General features: G+C 41.4%; 1 protein-coding gene across 4 annotated transcripts in view; it reads left to right on the forward strand.

Moving 5' to 3' along the window:
* LOC117267884 (septin-9-like) overlaps nt 1-18,344 on the forward strand; it is a 116,127-nt gene that overhangs the window by 42,783 nt on the left and 55,000 nt on the right. For 3 of the 4 annotated variants that reach the window (XM_033643947.2, XM_033643950.2, XM_033643948.2), the window contains one exon: nt 10,481-11,236. In XM_033643947.2, coding sequence (XP_033499838.1) covers nt 10,481-11,236 — 756 coding nt within the window. Of the gene's footprint in view, nt 1-8,862; nt 9,116-10,480; nt 11,237-18,344 lie in introns of those variants that run through there. The other variant, XM_033643949.2, reaches the window with a different exon arrangement.

The raw sequence follows: 18,344 nt of genomic DNA on the forward strand, positions 1-18,344 counted from the left end.
TGCTACAGCCTTACTTGGTCTGGTATGATGAGGAGCTTATGGTGGCTATTGTTGGCAAACTTTTGACTGGTATTGTTGCATTGTGGATATTACTGACTCAGTCTACTGACTTAATGACTCTTCTGTACCGCTGTTACACTATGTTTTAGCATGTGTGGCCATAGCTGCTGCAGTTTTGCAAAAACAGAGATAGTCTGGGTAATATTTAAGTCAGGTAACAGCGGTATCATCCACCACCCATGTGAAGGAGCAAGATTTGCAAAAAGATCATGTCTATGAAGTGTCGTATACGACTGAAAGCCTAATAACTTTGGAAAATGTTATATGGTTGCATTTTGTGTTGCTCCCTTGCATGCACATAGATTCACATCATGTGCTTGTTAATTATTAGAGCTCTTCAAAGCACCACAGGAACCATCGACTTTACTTTATTCATAGAACGTGATACTAATTTGTGCATTTCACTTCTGCTCTAAGCTCTAGAGTCAATTTATGACTGAAAGTAGGAGGAGTAGGTTTTTTCATCTAACAGTGTGTCTGTCGGTGTGATTCACTCTGTCATGCCCTCAGCTGATGACGCCAGTGAGAGGCTGGGGGAGACAGAGGACAGGATTTTCTTGCCCCTGAGGCTGATGACCTCAGCTGTGACTGCAACCTCACAAACTGACACAGATCATTGACCGGGCCTCTGGGCCTTCCTCTCAGCAGAATGAAAACATACAGACACACACACACAGACAGGGACACACACACAAACACACACACAAACACACACATTTTCATGCAGTGTCATTTTTTATCGTCCCTTGAAAGAGGTCTGTTGTCTTGCAAACAGTCTCTCGTGTTTCTCTCTTTTAGAATAAAAATGTCCAGGCAGTGTTGCTGGTAAATGCATTCAAATGACATAATAAGTTCCTCCAGGCCATTCTCACTCCCATCTCCTCAAATACCGCTGCTTTGTCAGTCAGCCTTAGCGGCAGACACTGACACACAGAGCCTTAGCTGTGTCTGTTTCTGACCACTATAGTATACTGTATAAAGTCTGCATACTGTGGGTGGGAGGGGAGCTGGATGGGTCAAACACACCCTGGACTTTCACTTGGAGCTTGCGGTTTGTTTCCAGCGTGAAACCAAAAGTCAATTGTGTTATTTAAATAACAGCATAGTGTGCTAGTATATGTAGCATGCTACGCTAGTGACGTGTGACATGTTGTGTGTCAGGTGACGTTACATTTGCAACAACCGTACTTGTTGTTTTAGGTCAAACCATGATGTGTGTTTCAGACCTAACCACTGACTTTTGGTGCCTAAGCCTAAGTGCTGTAATTTGCTTTAAAGAAGACTGTATGAATTTATTGAGCAGAAATTGTAGATTTCCTGCAAAGAAACCATACCTAGCAAGTCGTATTTCGATGTGTAGGTCCACTGAGAAAATGGCAGTATTTGACGAGTATGGTTAAGAGCGTGTTGATTCCTCAGTTCGTGTTATATTGACCGAGAAACTGCGTTGTCCTGCTGGCAAAGCCTTGCCAGCAGTGCCTACATGTACCAGGATGCTTTGCGTGCAAGCTTCTTACGCCTGAATCCAAATCCACTGCATTTTTTTGGTCGTATTTTCTGGCACAAAATAAATTAGGCTGTATGTCTGAGTCAACCAAAACACTGTAAAAAAAACACTGTGTAATGCATCCTCGTCCTCATCTTCTGCACTCATATTTGGGGATTTTTGTTTTTGAAAACATAGCTAGTATTGAATAAACTGAAAAGAACATGGAAGTTGTGTTTTTGAGCGGCATCTAGAGCGCTCCCCTGGCTGCTGGTGCTGGATACAGGAATCACAACAGGTTTTGCGGCACACACTGACGAATATATTGCTTCAGTCAGCTACACTTCACACTGATTGCACATCCACATGAAACAAAAATTTCCCCTTTAAGACGCTTTATATCCCGTGAACGAGATATCTGGCTTATATTGATTTGTATTTCAAACACTGGAACCCAAACACTGCCACTGCTACTAGTCTCTTTTCTTTCTCTTGGTGTCTTTCCTTCTCCTTCGCTCTGTATCTCTCAGCTGCATGGTGAGGGCATTCACTGGTCCAGTGAGAGGAAATTCCACAGGAGTAGAATTCTGTGGTGGGTGAAAATGTCGGGGTAGGCAGTGGAGGAGTGTATCTGAGCACAGCCTCTCTTTACAGATCTGCATGGCACTCACCAGCCTATCACAGTGTAACACATGTTTTGACAGTCAATGATAGGACAAAGTTAAAACTGTAATACGGAGCTGAAGTGGTAATGGGTAAAGAAAATATAAAGTATTTAAGACTGCAGTTAGAATCCATGCTCCCAGAGCTGCTGTTGGTTTTGTGTATCTGTTGATGTGTACTGATTTTTCAGAGGCTCCTTTTAATTATCATTTATGAAAAGGCCACATGAAACATTTAAAGACTTGCCATTCCAGTTTACAGCCAGGTCGCTGCCACACTAATCGCTCTTTGAAGGTTTACTACACAGGATTGTCGGTTACTGTTTGTAAACATGCTCACCAGCGAAACTCAAAGCCAATCCCATATTCACTCTTGTTTGGCATTTGGCCTCACTATATTTGCGTCTCTTGGATGCCTGCTGCTTACGGCCTGGCAATTGATCCCTACATTTTTATGCACGCTCATAAACATCCTGGACACAAAAAATAAAAGTGATGACTGAGAGAGATTACTTCTGCATGAGTCTACACATTGTCTACACAAATCCTGCATAGTATGTATTTAATAGTATTTAACAATTTAATTTAAAGAGCTTTTCTAAATTTGGGGACCCACTTTGTTTTGTAGGACAAAAATCCTTTATGGTGACGGTGAGAAATCTGACATGGGATCATCAACGTCTTTCAAAATGAAAACTGTTTTTATAAGCCAACTGCCACTTAGCTGTGGTTTTGGATTTTTTCAGGAACTCTGGTAGTTGGTGCGCTGTAACCCAGAACACACTGAAACTGAGCTATTAAGGAGCATTGGTATAAATATAGAGGGGTTAATGCGCTGCTGATCTCAGCCATTAAAGTTTGAGGTCAGTCTTGTGACAAAACGGCACGAGGAGCCTCACAGACAGAGCCTGTGTGTCAGAGGGAGGAAGTGTCTTCTGACAGAAGCTGATGATAGCCGTCCTCAGGGGTCTCCATCCTTATCAGCATTATCAGGGCACTCAATACTCACCAGTTAGGACAGGTTTCCTGCTAATGACGCCAACAGCTTCGGAGCTGCTGGGAAGCACCAAGGGTCACTCTGAGGTGGCGCGAACACAGCAGGTCTTTGTTAGGCTTTAAAGTGACTCCTTGTTGTTTTTCTCCCCGCTGGACACGTGGAGTGAAATCTGCACTGATGCCAACCCCAGGCAAGACCCCAGAGTTATCAACAGGCTCCATGCTACGGCTAAAAACAAATAGTCTGTGATGAAAGATTTTCTTTTGTACATTGAATAGAAAGTGTTTGTTTTTTTCTGCAGGGAATGAAAAGTGTGTTTGACAAGTGTAATAGACACCTCCAGGAAAGAGAGTTGGGCTTTAGGACTATATTTAAGGGCCAAATGCTCTTATTCCAACATGCAGAGCCTTTTTAGGCTACAGTAGTAATCTGCAGAACCTTTTTCAGAGAGCGTATGAGCGTGAGGGACTCAAGTTGTGAGTGTTTAACATGCCAAACTTTCTGTTTTGTAAATTTTAACTTCTTTAAATCCTAGATCTGGTTGGTTTGGTCGACACCCATGGTTACCAGGGTGTCACCCATTGGTTTGTGGACTACCACTTTGAAGCCACGAGTTTGGCATTTTGCTTGATGCCATCTTGGGTTTTTTGGAGCCAGAAGTGACCCTGCCCATTCTCATTCCCATGGTTTCAAATGCCATCACTGTGTCATTTTTTTATAGGACGTGTACTATTGGACTTCTTTTTGCAACCAGTGGAGTCGCCCCCTGCTGGTCATTGGTTGGAATGCAGGTTTAAAGCAATTATTGTTGTTGTTTAACATTGTTTTGGAGTGGCTGTAGTGTCCTCCAGTCCAGATGTAAAAGTATCCTTGTGCAAGATACCGAACCCCAAATTAGTTCCCGATGGCTGCTCCATCACTGTGTGAGTGCATGTGGATGCTTACTGAGTAGCAGGTGGCACCTTGTATGGTAGCCTCGGCCACCTGTGTGTGAATGTGTGTGTGTGAATGGCTGAATGTGACGTGGTGTAAAAGCGCTTTTAGTGGTTGGAAGACTAGAAAGGTGCTATTTCCAATGCAGCCCATTTACCATTTTTCCATTACTCACAAAAAATTCATCTCGTAAACCTTCTGCGCTAAACTTAGCAACAAATTAGTAACAAATTATTGGTGCTTCCTATGACTGTTTCACAATAAAAGCCATTCCTTGTTTTGCCAGGTGAATGCTTTTAATGTGAAGCAGCACTAGAGGAAATGTTGCGTTGCTAACCTAATAGAGCTCCGATACAGCTGTGGGCGACTGTGATGCTTGTGATGAAATAAAAATGAAATTAGAAACAGTTATGCTGTGTTACATGTATGCTTCGTTTCCTGGAAATCCCTCATGTGTAATTTAAACCTAACTGAATGGTGGAGTCTGCCTTTAACAATCTAAACTCTACCATAGAAAGTAGTCATTAAAATGGCTGTTGCTAAAAATGACTATAGAAATAGCATCAAAGCAATATACCAGAATATTAAGCATTTGTTGTTGGATGGCTGCTTGTCAGAGTTAGTTTAGTTAGCAGTTTGACAGTGTTCCTTGTGATACTATAGTGATCCTCAGAGTTTTCCTTAACTGCTGAAGACAAAAGGCAGTACCACGTCTTGTTGACCCATCCAGCTCATCTACTGTCATGCTCAGAGAGGCATAGAGAATGTCCATGTGGTGCTCATCCAGTACATGCTACAGTGGAGAACAGAGTAGCATCATCATGTGATTCTCTGGCAGTTTTTATCACGTTTCAGTGCATGCTGGTTGAAAAACATCACACTTGGCTGCAACGTCTTCCTTATTTGGAAGTTCAGTCCGCTAGGAAGTTTACAGTATATCGCTGAGAATGGAGTCCAAGATTAATGGGGTTTCAATTCCAGGTTAAATGGGAGGTAAAGAGAGGGAGAGAAAGGACAAGTGTTGACATTTGGTTCACATTGGTGCTCATTAGTATTATCTTAGCTCGGATGGAGGGGCTGTGATCACTGCTATCGCCTCAGAGCAGCAGCAGCAGCTTGGAGACATCAAATGGTTTTTCCTTGATATCACACACACTTGTACAGCTATGACCCTGAAGAAGAAAAGGCAAGTAACAAAGAGAGAGATATTAACGCGTGACCTCCCCATCTACCTTCATTCACACACAGATCTCAGGATGCAGGGCGGTATGACGTTAACAGAAGCAGAGAGTTTGGCTCCAGCCAAGGCCGAACAGGCTGTGTTTGCTTTACTCTACAGCTGTGTTTAAACACACACACATACAGAGAGAGCGATGGAAACATAACTGACAGGGCCTCTGTCTCCACTGTGTCTGTGAGGACCTCACTGTGTTGGGCTCTTCTGTCACCACAGAGCAGGCACACACCATGCACTTAGCACAATCCCAGGCAAAGAGGTCATTATATCAAAATCACAGTCAGATACAGTTTTAAGTGGCCTGCGGCACTTTGAATATGCTTTTGCATATCTTATGGGGGCTTTCACTGCTCAAGCTATTGCCCTTAAAAGCTGAGCATCACACATCCACAGATGCTGCAAGTGATGTTTACTAAAGGCTGGACTGAGGAATAGCTACAGCAAATTAGCTGCTCTATTTGTGGTTCATTTCCTGTCCTTACTGGCAAGAAAAACGTATCCATGTCTGAAGATATTTCAAGCTTTTAGTACTGCAGCCAAATGAATTTAACATATAATTCACCGTCAGAGCTGTGACAACCTCGTCTTCCGGGGGAAAACTTCAAGGCCAATTCTCTCAAAGGAAATTACATTATTTAATGTGAGCAACACAAAGAGTTTATTGTCAGAGACAGATGAAACTATCTGTGATGGTGGAGACGATACTATGCACTTCAGTGAGCTTAAATCTAAGTCACAATGTTTTTTGTCTTTCTATTTCCCCCTCATCATGCTCAGTGGTAGTGAAGAAGTGCCAAAATTGCCACATGCAGTTAACACACAGGAATTTAGGACAACAAACATTTGAGGACACATTACACCAGAGCCTAGCATACAAGGAGCAAAAGCAGAATAACTGCCATATGTACAGCACTGAGTATTCGGTAGGCTGTTAAAGTGAATGTGTGTGCAGGCACCATCGGATACAGGACGGCTACAGATATAGACGGAATCATTAGTCCCGTTTCCTCCAAGTGGTTCAGTTCAGTTCAGTTAGGTACGCTTTTTTCCATTTCCACGTTTCCAAGTTGTGGATGGTACCAATGGAACCGTTCTGTACCGTCCCCACTTTTTGGTCCCCCCTCTGTTGGGGTACCTAGCACACAGATCTGGTACTAAAAGGTGGAGCTGTGAACACTGCAGTCCATTGATTGGTCAATAGCAGACAGTCACTCTACTCAGGTTTTGAGGCTCATGTAACCACTGTTCATACTGTGGAGAGTTTTATTAGTAGACTGTAACTATAAAATGAAAACATGTTTTGCTGCCTCTCACAGCAGCTGTAGACAGAATAAAAAATAACTTAATTCACTGGGCCGACTGCTGGTGACTTTTAAGGTGGAAGTTTCACTGTGACAACTTTGACCATTACTTAAGTTTTTATATGTCATACACTTTTAGTAATGAGTGGACCTTCAAGCGTCTATATATAGTAATTTCGACCAGGTTATTTGAACTGCATATATTCTAATTCTCACTCGGAGAAAAAGAAGGCGTCATGGAGCATAGTTCCTGTGGGCTCCGGCAACACTAAACCCCTGAGCTTGCCTGAGAAGGACCAAATGCACAAACTTGCAATTTTTAAATATCCCATGGAGAGAGACTCTCACTGCAGCCTGATCTATTTTGTTCTGAAAATGTGTGGGTGAGCATGTGTGCAAGGATTAAATGGCAGGGTGAGAAAGAAAACCTACAGCCTGAGCATGAAAAGTATTGTCTTCCTGGCTGAAACTTTTGCTAGAGCATCATTAGTAAGCTTTCTTGATTAAATGTTTAAAGCGCTTGCCATATGTTCAGCTCAACTAATCAGCACTGGAGAACGCTCAGCTGTGTAGCAGTGAAAAGTCAACAGCAAGTGAAGCAAACAAGGACTGACCCAGTATTTTCTACATTTATAATCAAAGTTCTACAAAGGAAAAATGCAGGTCTCAGACACCCAGTTAAACCAGTGTCTGCTTCAGTGCAGACCCTCTGAAATCAGACACAAAAACCTGCTGAAACATATCAAGGATGTGAAAACAGTGAGTTCCAGGAAGAGGGTCTTCTCCCATGCTGGTGCTTGGCCTGTCAGCCCTGAAGTGGGCCAGATGCCTGCACAGGCTTGGGTGTTTATCTGGGACAGAGGCCGTGTTGCTCCAGGGCTTAGCTGCTCTTGTCTGTGGGCCGAGCTGAGGTGAGCCCGGTGTCACCCTCACGTCTGACATGGAGCTTAAGAGAAGAAGCATTTATCGAACAGCAAAGTAAAACATAAGGCTGGTGATGGAATAGTGGCATATTAAGTTGATATGGAGGGAGAGTGTGGGAATGGTTTTGATAAAACGTTTGGTGTTGGCTTACATTTTTTAGACACTTAATATGAAAAAGGTGTATGTTCTACCCCTTTAAAGGAGCAGTGTGTAAGATTGAGGTGGCATCTAGCGGTGAGGATTGCAGATTGCAACCAGCTCAAACTTGTCCTGGTTAGAATTTCCTAAGTGTTTGTTGTTCAGGAGGTTTTTACCAGGAGCTGAATTATCCACAGAGTTATCTTCCTCTCCAAAACAAATGGACCCTGTGATTTAATCTCATGAAAAACACAAACTAAAGCAGTTTCACGTAAAAAAAAAAAAAAAAGAAAGAAAGAAAAAAAGTGTTTTTTCAGCACTTCTGGTAGCACGAATGGCCCTACTGTAAAAACATGGCTGTGCAATCCCCTCTCCCTTCATCATTCTGATAATTATTTATCAAAAATCTCATTGTGTAAATATTTTGTAAAAGTGTTTATAGTCAACCCTGTGATATCTTTGCAATGTTGATATCAGGATATTTTATCAAAAAATACTGAGATATTTGATTTTTATCCATATTGCCCAGCCAGTTTAAATTAAATCTAAATTTAACACATCTGCACACACTGTTTTAAAACCTTTTTAACAGAACACCCTAACACATCTCCCCATAGTTTCTTATTTGGTCTCTCAGAGAAGTCATGACTTGCTTATTCCCTGACTGTGATCAAGTGAGCCATCATTTGCAAAAACTCAGTCAGGTCAAATTTTGATGTAGTTTAACAACATAATATGATTGTGTTGTAATTAGACTCTGGGATCACGTGATCACTTAGAACGCTCGCGAGGCGTACTCAGTTCGGTAGTCGTCATGACAACAGGGGAACGGTTGAGGTATGTTTTCTCTCGTTTGGTGGGTGTGTTACAGGTGCGACGTGTATATAAACTAGCTTCTAGTAGATTTTTAATAACTAACTATACATATACTATACACATACTATACATATTTCTTTTTATCTTACACTAGCTTTGGCGATGTAAACCTGTGTTTCCCATACTAATAAACCCCCTCTGAACTGAAATGAGTGAGTAAACGCCACCGTATTTCAAGGCAGTGCGCATGCGTAACACAGCCGGGTGTCCGTTTTGTCCGTGCTGAACATGAACGCATCCATGTGCGAATCCATGTGCGACATGTCAGGGGAACGATACATAGCAAGAGAAAATGTCCGTGTAATGTCATAAAACTTTAGCCAGAGGATTAAAAAGACAGCTCCTTTTCATTCAGTAGCAGGCTAAATTTGTGTTTGCACCTAACTAACGTTGTTATTGAAACTGGCTCGGTGGGAATAGAGGAGTATTTCGTATTGACTGAGTTAACGTTAGAAGTCATGACCGCCATGTTGTCGAGATACGTGAAGCGTGTCAAATCCGGTAAGATATTAGCATTTTTGATTGAGTTTATTTTGGGCTGTAATTTTCGCTAATTATTACTTTGCTGAATCAAGCAGGTGTTTGATCCTTGATTTAATGATTTCACCAACCTGCAGAGGAAGACTGTAAGTTCCTCTAGATAATAGTTAAAGACAATGGCGCTTATTTGTGTTGCTGCACCAGTGTTTTAATGGAGTTTAAATGACCCGTGTGACTGAAAACAAAGGTTCAAAGTTTCTACATGAGTTTCTACAGTCTGACTGGAAAAACAGTTGTTTAACCAACGGTCAAGAGAACTATCTTTGCTTTAGACACTTATGTTTTATGGTTTTTGATATTGTTTTGTTTTGCATAGTAATCATTAGGGGTGGACGAGAAAGAATATCGATACAGCATAGTATCGCGATATTTTCGTGTGGCAAAATCGTAGTATCGACTTTTTGAATTTTAAGTAATTTTTAATATTGCAAATACAAATTAAACATTAGGTAGCCCAGTAAAATAATACAGTCAATTGCTTGTTCAGTCCACTTGATACATACATATTTATATTATTTTTACATAATAACTATTATTTATTTATATATAAAGCTACTCTTGGCCTGGTTCCCTCTTATCTGTCTACATTCATGTGTAGAAACCAAAATCAAAACAGCCTTCGCCCATAATATTTTACAAATGCTGGTTCCAACGGTGAGAACAGCTTTTAAATATGCTGCTCTTCCGTCCTGGAATTAGCTCTTTTAGTCAATGTGATCGTTCCTAAGTCATTTTACAAATTGTATCCACATTATATTTGTTCTTGCTCCGGACCTTGTATTCCATGTTAATTGGATACTGCGGGTTTTTTTATTCACTTGCTGTATGTGGCAGTTATATATGTCTGTTTGCCTTGTTGTAACTTGTAACATTGTTTTATGCTGCCCTCTTGGCAAGGTCACTCTTGAAAAAGACATTTCTAATCCCAGTGAGGCATTTACATGGTTAAATACAGGATATGTATATTGCTGAGGCTAAAATGGCTGAGGTGAGATAAATAGAATTAAAACTTAATCTTATTAGATAAAATAAAACAGTTTTCCTGTTGGGGACATAATTAACAGTTGACAAAAGGCAGTAAATCACAATATATTGCAGTATAGTTTATCGCAATACTCAGCATATCACAACATATCAACAATCCCAATAATATTGTATTGTGACATAAGTGTGGTGATCATACCATATCATGTATCCTCTGGTGACCCCTATTAATCATGAGATGCTTTAATAATGACTTCAGTAACTCCAGCCAGGACCAGGATTTGTATTGGCTCAGAGATCCGTCTTTTTCTTCTCTAACCACAAATACTCTGTGTTTTCCAGCACTCAAACGGTCATTTGAGGTGGAGGAGACAGATTCATCCACACACCCTTCGCCCCTGTCTCGTCGGAACACTAACCCCCTCCGCTCATCCACCTCCTCCACATCCAGCCAGCGGAGCTACGACCTGAGCTCCCGCAACTCTGACTACTCCTCTTCCAGATCCTCCCCCTCCGAGTCCTCCAATCCACGTTCCCCAAAGAGCGGCATGAGGCGTATTGAGTTATCAGGGGGTCGCAACCCCGACACTGCCTCATCCCGCCGCACAGAAATGTCCATTGAAGTTTCCTCTAAGCAGATTGACAACTCACCCAGTGCTGGCATCGCCCGCTTTGGCCTCAAGCGGCCCGAAGTCAGTCTGAGCAATCGGAGTACTGCCCTGGACAGCTCCGCCAACTCCACCTCCAGCTCTACAAACAGGCGGGCAGAGCTCAGCATGACAAGGTCCCATGAGCCCCCCGCCCCTCCCAAGAGGATGGAGTCCCAGCTGTCCTCGGCCCCAGTCTCAAGGATCCCTGAGCCCCCTCAGAGAAGAGCAGAGCCCCCGTCCCCGGTCATCAGCCCAGTTGAAGGGGCGTCCAGGAGGCCAGAGATGCCTGTCTTCAGACAGCCGGACGGTTTGGTGCCAAACAGTGCAGTGGAGAACAACAACCACCCACCCCCTGCTCCCAGTGCGCCCCTGCCTTCCCTGGCAGAGCCAAGGGTGGAGAGGGTGCAGTCACCTGTCACAGAGCCACCAACAACCCGACCAACAGACAGTGAGTACCTGCTCAGTGCAGCACGTCTTTTTAACTAACCCTTGTGTGTAAAATAGTTGCCACGGGTAAGCAATGTTTATCAAAGTGAGCTGCTCATGGAGGCATTTCATCCTGTTTACCCGTACAGTCTGTTTGTGTTTGTTGAATTAAGTTCCACTTCACTGTCCTCATTTTGGTCATAACCGGTTTCAGCATGGCCTTTCTTTCGAGATCCAATGACTTGCAACGGTTTGGCAGCGACTGCGCTATGATGAAATCATCCGATCATTGCTTTTCCATGATGCTGCTCAGTTTCTCTTTTCTGTTTACGACCGTTTCATTTGAACTTCATCTTGCTACAAACTCTTATGGTTTTGTTGAGGCACTTACAGATGCAGACATATGTATGCAAACAAACACAGAGAATTGTGCATCACATTTAAATATATTTCTATCACCCACATACCCTACATTTCTCCTTTTTCTAAAACCATAGTGTAGTCACATCCATATTTTGAACACTTTCACATTCATGTTAAATTAAACTTTTAACAGTATTCAGTAAAATCTACATTTAAACCGTTACTGACTTTGCATTTATTTGGGATTTCTGCACTTTTTTTCCACCTAGGAGGCAGTTGTGCAGTAACAATATCAAGCGTGGGTCTCTGTGCGCTTGTCAGTCTGGACTAACTGAATGTAGGTCAGGGAGGGCGATGATGAGAATCCCAGGGCTGCTTCCGGGACAGCACTTAAAAAAAGAACTCATGCAGACAAGCGACTGAATAGCCCAGCTCATTTGAACTTGAATCAGCCGGTGGTTAAAATCACTGTATATTCAGATTGCCTGAGATAGACACTTGTAGCGTACAGTTCTTCTGTGTGTGTAATGTAAGAATGTAAATGAATGCAAAATCTATCCAGAGTCTAAGCAGTCCAGAGGTGGCAGGGTTTGTCTATTCAGCATGTTTGTCTAGACTCTAGTGTCAAGACGTGGTTAGATTACCTCTGACCTAACTACCATGACATTTAGTATGGATACTCCTTTTTCCAAGTAAGTGATTCCTGACACCTTTGGTCAACCCCTACACCTTTTTAGCTCTGAAGCAACACCATCGTGCACGGCAAAAACTGGAATCTAATACCTGGATTTCCATGAAATATGCTGTGGATGTTCCTCATCTAATATCTGAGGTTACCCCATGACCTTTCTTTTAGCACCACCCTCAGGACAAACTCGGCATTATTATCTGAATTACTGGCACAACTGTCAGTATGTTTATTTCATCTGTTTCTTTGTTACTGTGGGATGTAATGAACTGCAGTCTCCAGGGGCCATTAACAGGCTTCTGAGCTTTTTTTTGTTTTAATTTTTGGTTTAGTAGAACTGCATGTGCAGGGCTGGGAGTTATGAAGTGTAAGTTATGTTACAGTTTCAGTGGCTTGCTTTATCGTTTTCATTGTGTTGTTTCACAAGTAGGCTTCAGTTGAGTTTGAGCGTAGGACTGGTTCTTGTTATGGTGGGAAAATGTGTGTGCATTTTATTTGCTGCGGGTTTGTATTTGGTGGCTTCAAAATACGCGCTTTTCTTGCAGATTGTTTGAGCTGTTTTCCTCCCTAAGTCTTATCCTATTAGAATTTCTCATCTTATGTGTGTGCGTGTGTGTGTTTAGTGCTGTTATCTGGAGACAGCTGTGCTCATGGGTTGCTCTCACTGGTTGAGTAGTATCCAGGCGTGGGCGGCTGGGAGGTGATACATTCCAAATCTGGAGGTCATAAAACATTCAACATAAAAATAGAAAGCCTCCAATTTCCACTTTTTAAGCTGTGTGTTGCCTGTCTGTGTCTCCCTCTATTCACTGCGCTTCCTTTGCAGACAGCTAGGGATTTAATTTTATTTCTGCCTCTTGCTGAGGGTATTTCCTTCCTATAGTTTCTAAGGTACCACAGCATCGGTGAATCAGTCAACAAATATGCATGCTTAATATCTGAAGTGTGGCCTTGTGTCAGTAGAAGGGGAAATAAGCAAGGAAAAGTGAGAGAGTTACGTCTCAAATTCTGCCACATTTGGCTCAAATTACCACCTTCCTGCTCAGCCGTGCATGTGGAGGGAGTGAGGCGGTGCTAGAACGAAGCTTGGAAAGAAATGCGGAGCAGATAGGTGGTGGCGAGAGAAAGAGAGAGGGCGGGAAAGATATAGGTTCAGTTGGCAAAAGGGAAGAGGGAGGAAAAAACGGAGAAAGACGCAAAGCGTGAGAGAAAGAGAGTGTGATTTCTTGTAAAGTCTGTCAGCAGGGAGAAAACAAAATGAGAGAAGCACGCTTCAACCTCCAGTCATCTTGGAGTGAAACTAAAGTGACAGACCACACTGCTTTGACGACATGCCCAAAACTGAAATTTACTTTCCATTTCCTCAACAAGTACACAGCACACATTCAGGCAAATTATTTTTTAAGTGTTTATTTTAACATAAATATTTTGTATTTTTTAGGACAGAAAACTTTTTATTTCTCTGTTATTTACTTGTGCTGCCTGTCTCAGCACTGTATCCGGAGGGACGCTGGCGGTGTGTTTTTGTGAGTCCCATTTGGCTCTTAAGACTGTTACCTGATGGCAGCCTACCTAGCTTCCTGCCTCTGGGCTCCTAGTGCATGTGTTCCTCGTGTGCATACATGGCTTCAATGTATACACTCATCCTGACACAAATGACAAGCTTAAGAATGTCTCGCCCAGGGGAGAGTGAATGATGAACATGCTGAGAAGTGATAAGCTGGTTGTTTTTGTAAAAGGTGCTGTAATGACATGCTCTGTTTCAGGTGATTTGTCAGCTATAATGACGAGCAGCTGTATCCAGTCTAGTTGTGCTGCAACAGGATGTGATCTCGTGTTTACAGACACACATGAATTCACCCTGTACACTGCTCATATTAGTTTTTTGTCTCATGCTCAGATACATATTACAGACCATGTAGCATTATGCTAATTCCACCATTTACATCTTAAGCATCGAGACCCTGGAGCAAATTATTGAACTGAACTTCTTGCTATATATGTCACTTCTCACTTCCTGTAGCCCTTTGTCATGTTTTGCTTCAGGTCATTGTCAGACTGAACATTGAAATAAACAGCCTCACGTGACCAAATACAGTCTGTGTAAGCCACAACACACACAATGTTTAAAATAGTGGATTTACACACAATCATTGATTCTTCTATCAAATCTCTTTATTCATCTTATTCCCGAGGGCACTACTGTTGAAATGATTATTGCACAACTTCCTGTGAGATAGCAGAAGTAGCAGTAAGCTAGTTAGTCCTATAGACTGTCTGTGGTTAGTCCCAGTGGCTACTCTTGGTGGCTGGTTCTTTTTGAAAGTAATCTGCCTTCAGTTTAGTAAATACTGATTTATTTTTTTAACAATTATTTAACTAATGTTAACTTAGCATTTTCTAAAATGTCTTTGCGGAGCTCTGGCACCTGTTGCGCTGTCTCTGTCTGTAACGACTAACAACCAGTCTGAGCTAAATTTTTGTCTTCAGCAGCTGTGTTGAACATGTGACCAGAGGGTATTCCAGGTAGGAGGTTCAACAAACTCTGAGTCTAACCCTGAACTCTGAGTTGATTTACCCTGAGATGGGAAACTCTGAGTTACCGGTTCCAGAACAGCTGATTTGAGTTAGTTCAGTCAACTCTGAGTATGTTCACTCTGAGTTAAGCCGACAATAAAAAGCCATCATCAATGGAGCTCCGACTTCACGATTCACCATGGCAACAGGTAAATAAAAGACAGTGCCTCCATTTTAATCCAGTGGATGTAGAGATATTAATGCATGTGTAGCAGACGGTGCACGTTTATCTTTAAAAGAAGAGCCTGAGTCAGAGCGAGGAAAGTGTAAATAAGTTAACCATAAAGTTAATAAAAAAGTTTTATTCAGTGTTGTCCATTTATTCATCATTTATCAGACTTAAATTTCCTTAATGAAGATAAAGTGGTGGAATCTGACTGTGTATCAGGCTGTCGATACATTACATTATATTAATAATATATAATAATATATTTGTTCAGATTTAATCTGATGGGGAAAAACACAGGAGGCAGCAACTGAAAAATAGGAAGATTTAAAACATACAGGCTAGGCTATAGATCAAAGACATAAAGACATGACTGTAAACTCACAGTCTGACCCAGTAATAATATGTTTGGTGATTTGCACTTGAAAAGACGTTGAGGTTAAAATACAGTAGATTTTAAAATGTTGCACATCTATTTGTATCTTGACTCAACAGCATTCAGTGACTTAATTTCAGCTACAAATGTAGTAAATTTAAAGACACTGAAATGCTGCACCATTGCTCACTCAGAAATATTAACATATAATCCCCAATATTAGGCTGTAGGAATTATGTTCCATCAGTGCGACCAATGACATCAGTGACAGAGATCATTAGTCATTGATACTACGTGTCTAAAGCTTCATACCGATTTTTAAAATTTAAATAATTAGACCTACACATTATGTGCAATAAACATTTCGGAGCTGCTCTAACAGACTGACAGTCTGATCCTTGTGCACAGTGTTAAAAAAATAATAAATATAAAAAGGACAGAGGTTTGATTCTGAGGATGAATTCTTGCTGTGTAATATTTGAATGTAAAGACAAAAACTGAGGTCCAAAGAAATGACTGATGTGCATAAATTCAGTAACTTAAGACAGTCCTGAGTAACAAACTAATATCCAGCAGGATTTAGACTGTGACAGATGGTAAATCTCCGCTAATTAATGTGCTTCGATACAAGCTTTGACACGGACTGAACGAATGAAGAAATGAAACAGCGTGTAAGAGGGAGGAGACAGAGAAAAACTCAGGGTTTATTGAAGAAAACCTGTCAGCGAGCAGATTATGTTCACAGAGTCTGTTACCATGGTGACTGACTCAGAGTTTCAGGTACCTCTCTTTCTGGAACAGATAACTCAGAGTTTCCCTCATCTCAGGGTTAACTTACTCTGAGTTTTCACATAACCCGCTTTCTGGAATACCCCCCAGAACAAAAAGGGATTGTTTCTGTTGACAAAGGTACCATTGATATGAGAAACAAAACCACAAGAGTTAAATGTTTGCCGAACGTGTTAGTATCTCTTAATAAGTCATCAGAAATCGGAAATCATCTTTTGAAGGAGCAAATGTTTACCTTAAGCTGGCTCGGGCCATGTTAAAGTTCACAATATTTTAACGGAGCAAGGCAAGCTAATTGCTAGCAAGCTCAGTTGAAAAGGGAAGAAAAAAACCCAATGATGATCACATAATCCCATTTGAGCTATAACAGGTGGTGTGCTCCATGTTTTATTTCCCACATGCTCATGGAAAGAAGTATAGAGTACTGTAAACTAATTGTTAACACTGGAAATCACCGGTTTCAGTGTAACGTTGGAAGTTGCACACATAACTCACGCAAGGTATCATGGGGGCGAGGAATAAAGTGGCTGTCTTAGGACTGTTTTATTTGTTGAACAAGGCCAGCATGCATATTACACCAGTTACTGTATGAGATGGTTTCACAGAAGTGTTAAGTATTAAAAGTGCATAAAAACGCTGTTTATAGTTGACTCCGGTTCACTTTTGTTTAATAGGCAGTTGGCTAGCCAAAACTCTGCCATGGTACTTGGTGCCTGAGCTCATTTCTATGCATTGATTTCAATATTCTTGTCATTAATAATAAGGTGGTTGGTTGCACTGGAAAAGTGTTGCCTTGATTGTGCCTGGTGTGTGTGTTTGTGTGCGTGGGGCCACACACAGCACTTGCAAGACCAGGATGTCAACAGAATCCATTCCCATGCCGTACACCCACTCACTCCCATTACTGACACTGACCTCTGTGTGATCTCAGGAAGTAATTTAAGTAATTCCCTCTGTTTTACTGGTCCAAAAAAAATGGCGTAAAGCTCCTTAGAAGTTACTCAGATTTATACACCATTGGGGATTAAATTCAGTAACTGCCCGGGCCACAATATGAAGAGGGGAGTTGATCAAGAGAAGAAGCAGAGCAATGCAGCTTAATACAATATGCGCTGTTTAGTGCCTCGTTGCAGCTTGTGGACTGGGAGGTTTTATAACAATTCATTGTTCATTGTTGAGCTGTAAAGTCATGCATTGTGAATTGGCAAGCCAAAAGTGTAGATAATATTATTTTATTATAATCTCTGCTCTAATATTTGAGTGCAGCAGTATATGGTGTGGTGTTGTGTGTGGAATAATGTATAAAGAGGAATTTATTTCATGTCATGCAGTCAAAATGTTAATTAACAACATTTTTAATAATAGATTAATTGCAGATTTTGTCTTAAGTAAGCACAAATGCACAACAAATGGTCTGTATGGTCTGCTGAATTGATTAAAACAATTCATTAACACAAAGCAACCTATTTTGTGACAGGAATAAGATGTTTCCTCCAGACCACCATTCATCCTCCTATTGATACCTTGAAATCAGACAAAACATATTGGGGAAATGGTAGGAATAGATGATTGGACGTGTCAGCTTTTAGGCTTCCTTTTTCTCTAACAAACAACAGCACCTGTTTGTCATTAACAGTTGGCTCTGGACTCCCATCGCTCTTGAGAGGAACCTAGGAACTAGTCATTTCTTAAAGCTGAGTCTGCAGCAGTTTTTAATGACTCATTATCTTATGATCTGTTGGGTCTCATGCTGGCCTGCTGAGTGCTATCCTAGTTTCACCACATTAAAAAAAGTATTCATCTCTCTCACAGAAACATAAAGGCCTTTTGATAGGCCTGCCTGTGACTTGGCAAGAAACAAGGACGTGTGCATGTCACAAGGGATGGAAATGGTTTTGTTGATAAATAGTTTATCTGTGTGTGTGTGTGTGTATGTGTGACACTCAACCGTCTTTATATTTCTGCAGAACTCACTCGCACAGTTTCCTTGGACGTCAAATAAAAACACCAACATGAGTCTAACTCAGGGTTTATCCTGACTCAAAATGAGGTGGAGGTGGTACCATCCTGATCATAGACACACCCATGTGTACCATGCCATCACTTTTTACAAGCAATGTATTTTAAGACTTCTAATATTGATTTATAATTGAATGATTGAAAATAATTTT

Source organism: Epinephelus lanceolatus, chromosome 18 (genome assembly GCF_041903045.1).
Source record: "Epinephelus lanceolatus isolate andai-2023 chromosome 18, ASM4190304v1, whole genome shotgun sequence".
Classification (NCBI taxonomy): Eukaryota; Metazoa; Chordata; class Actinopteri; order Perciformes; family Serranidae; genus Epinephelus; species Epinephelus lanceolatus.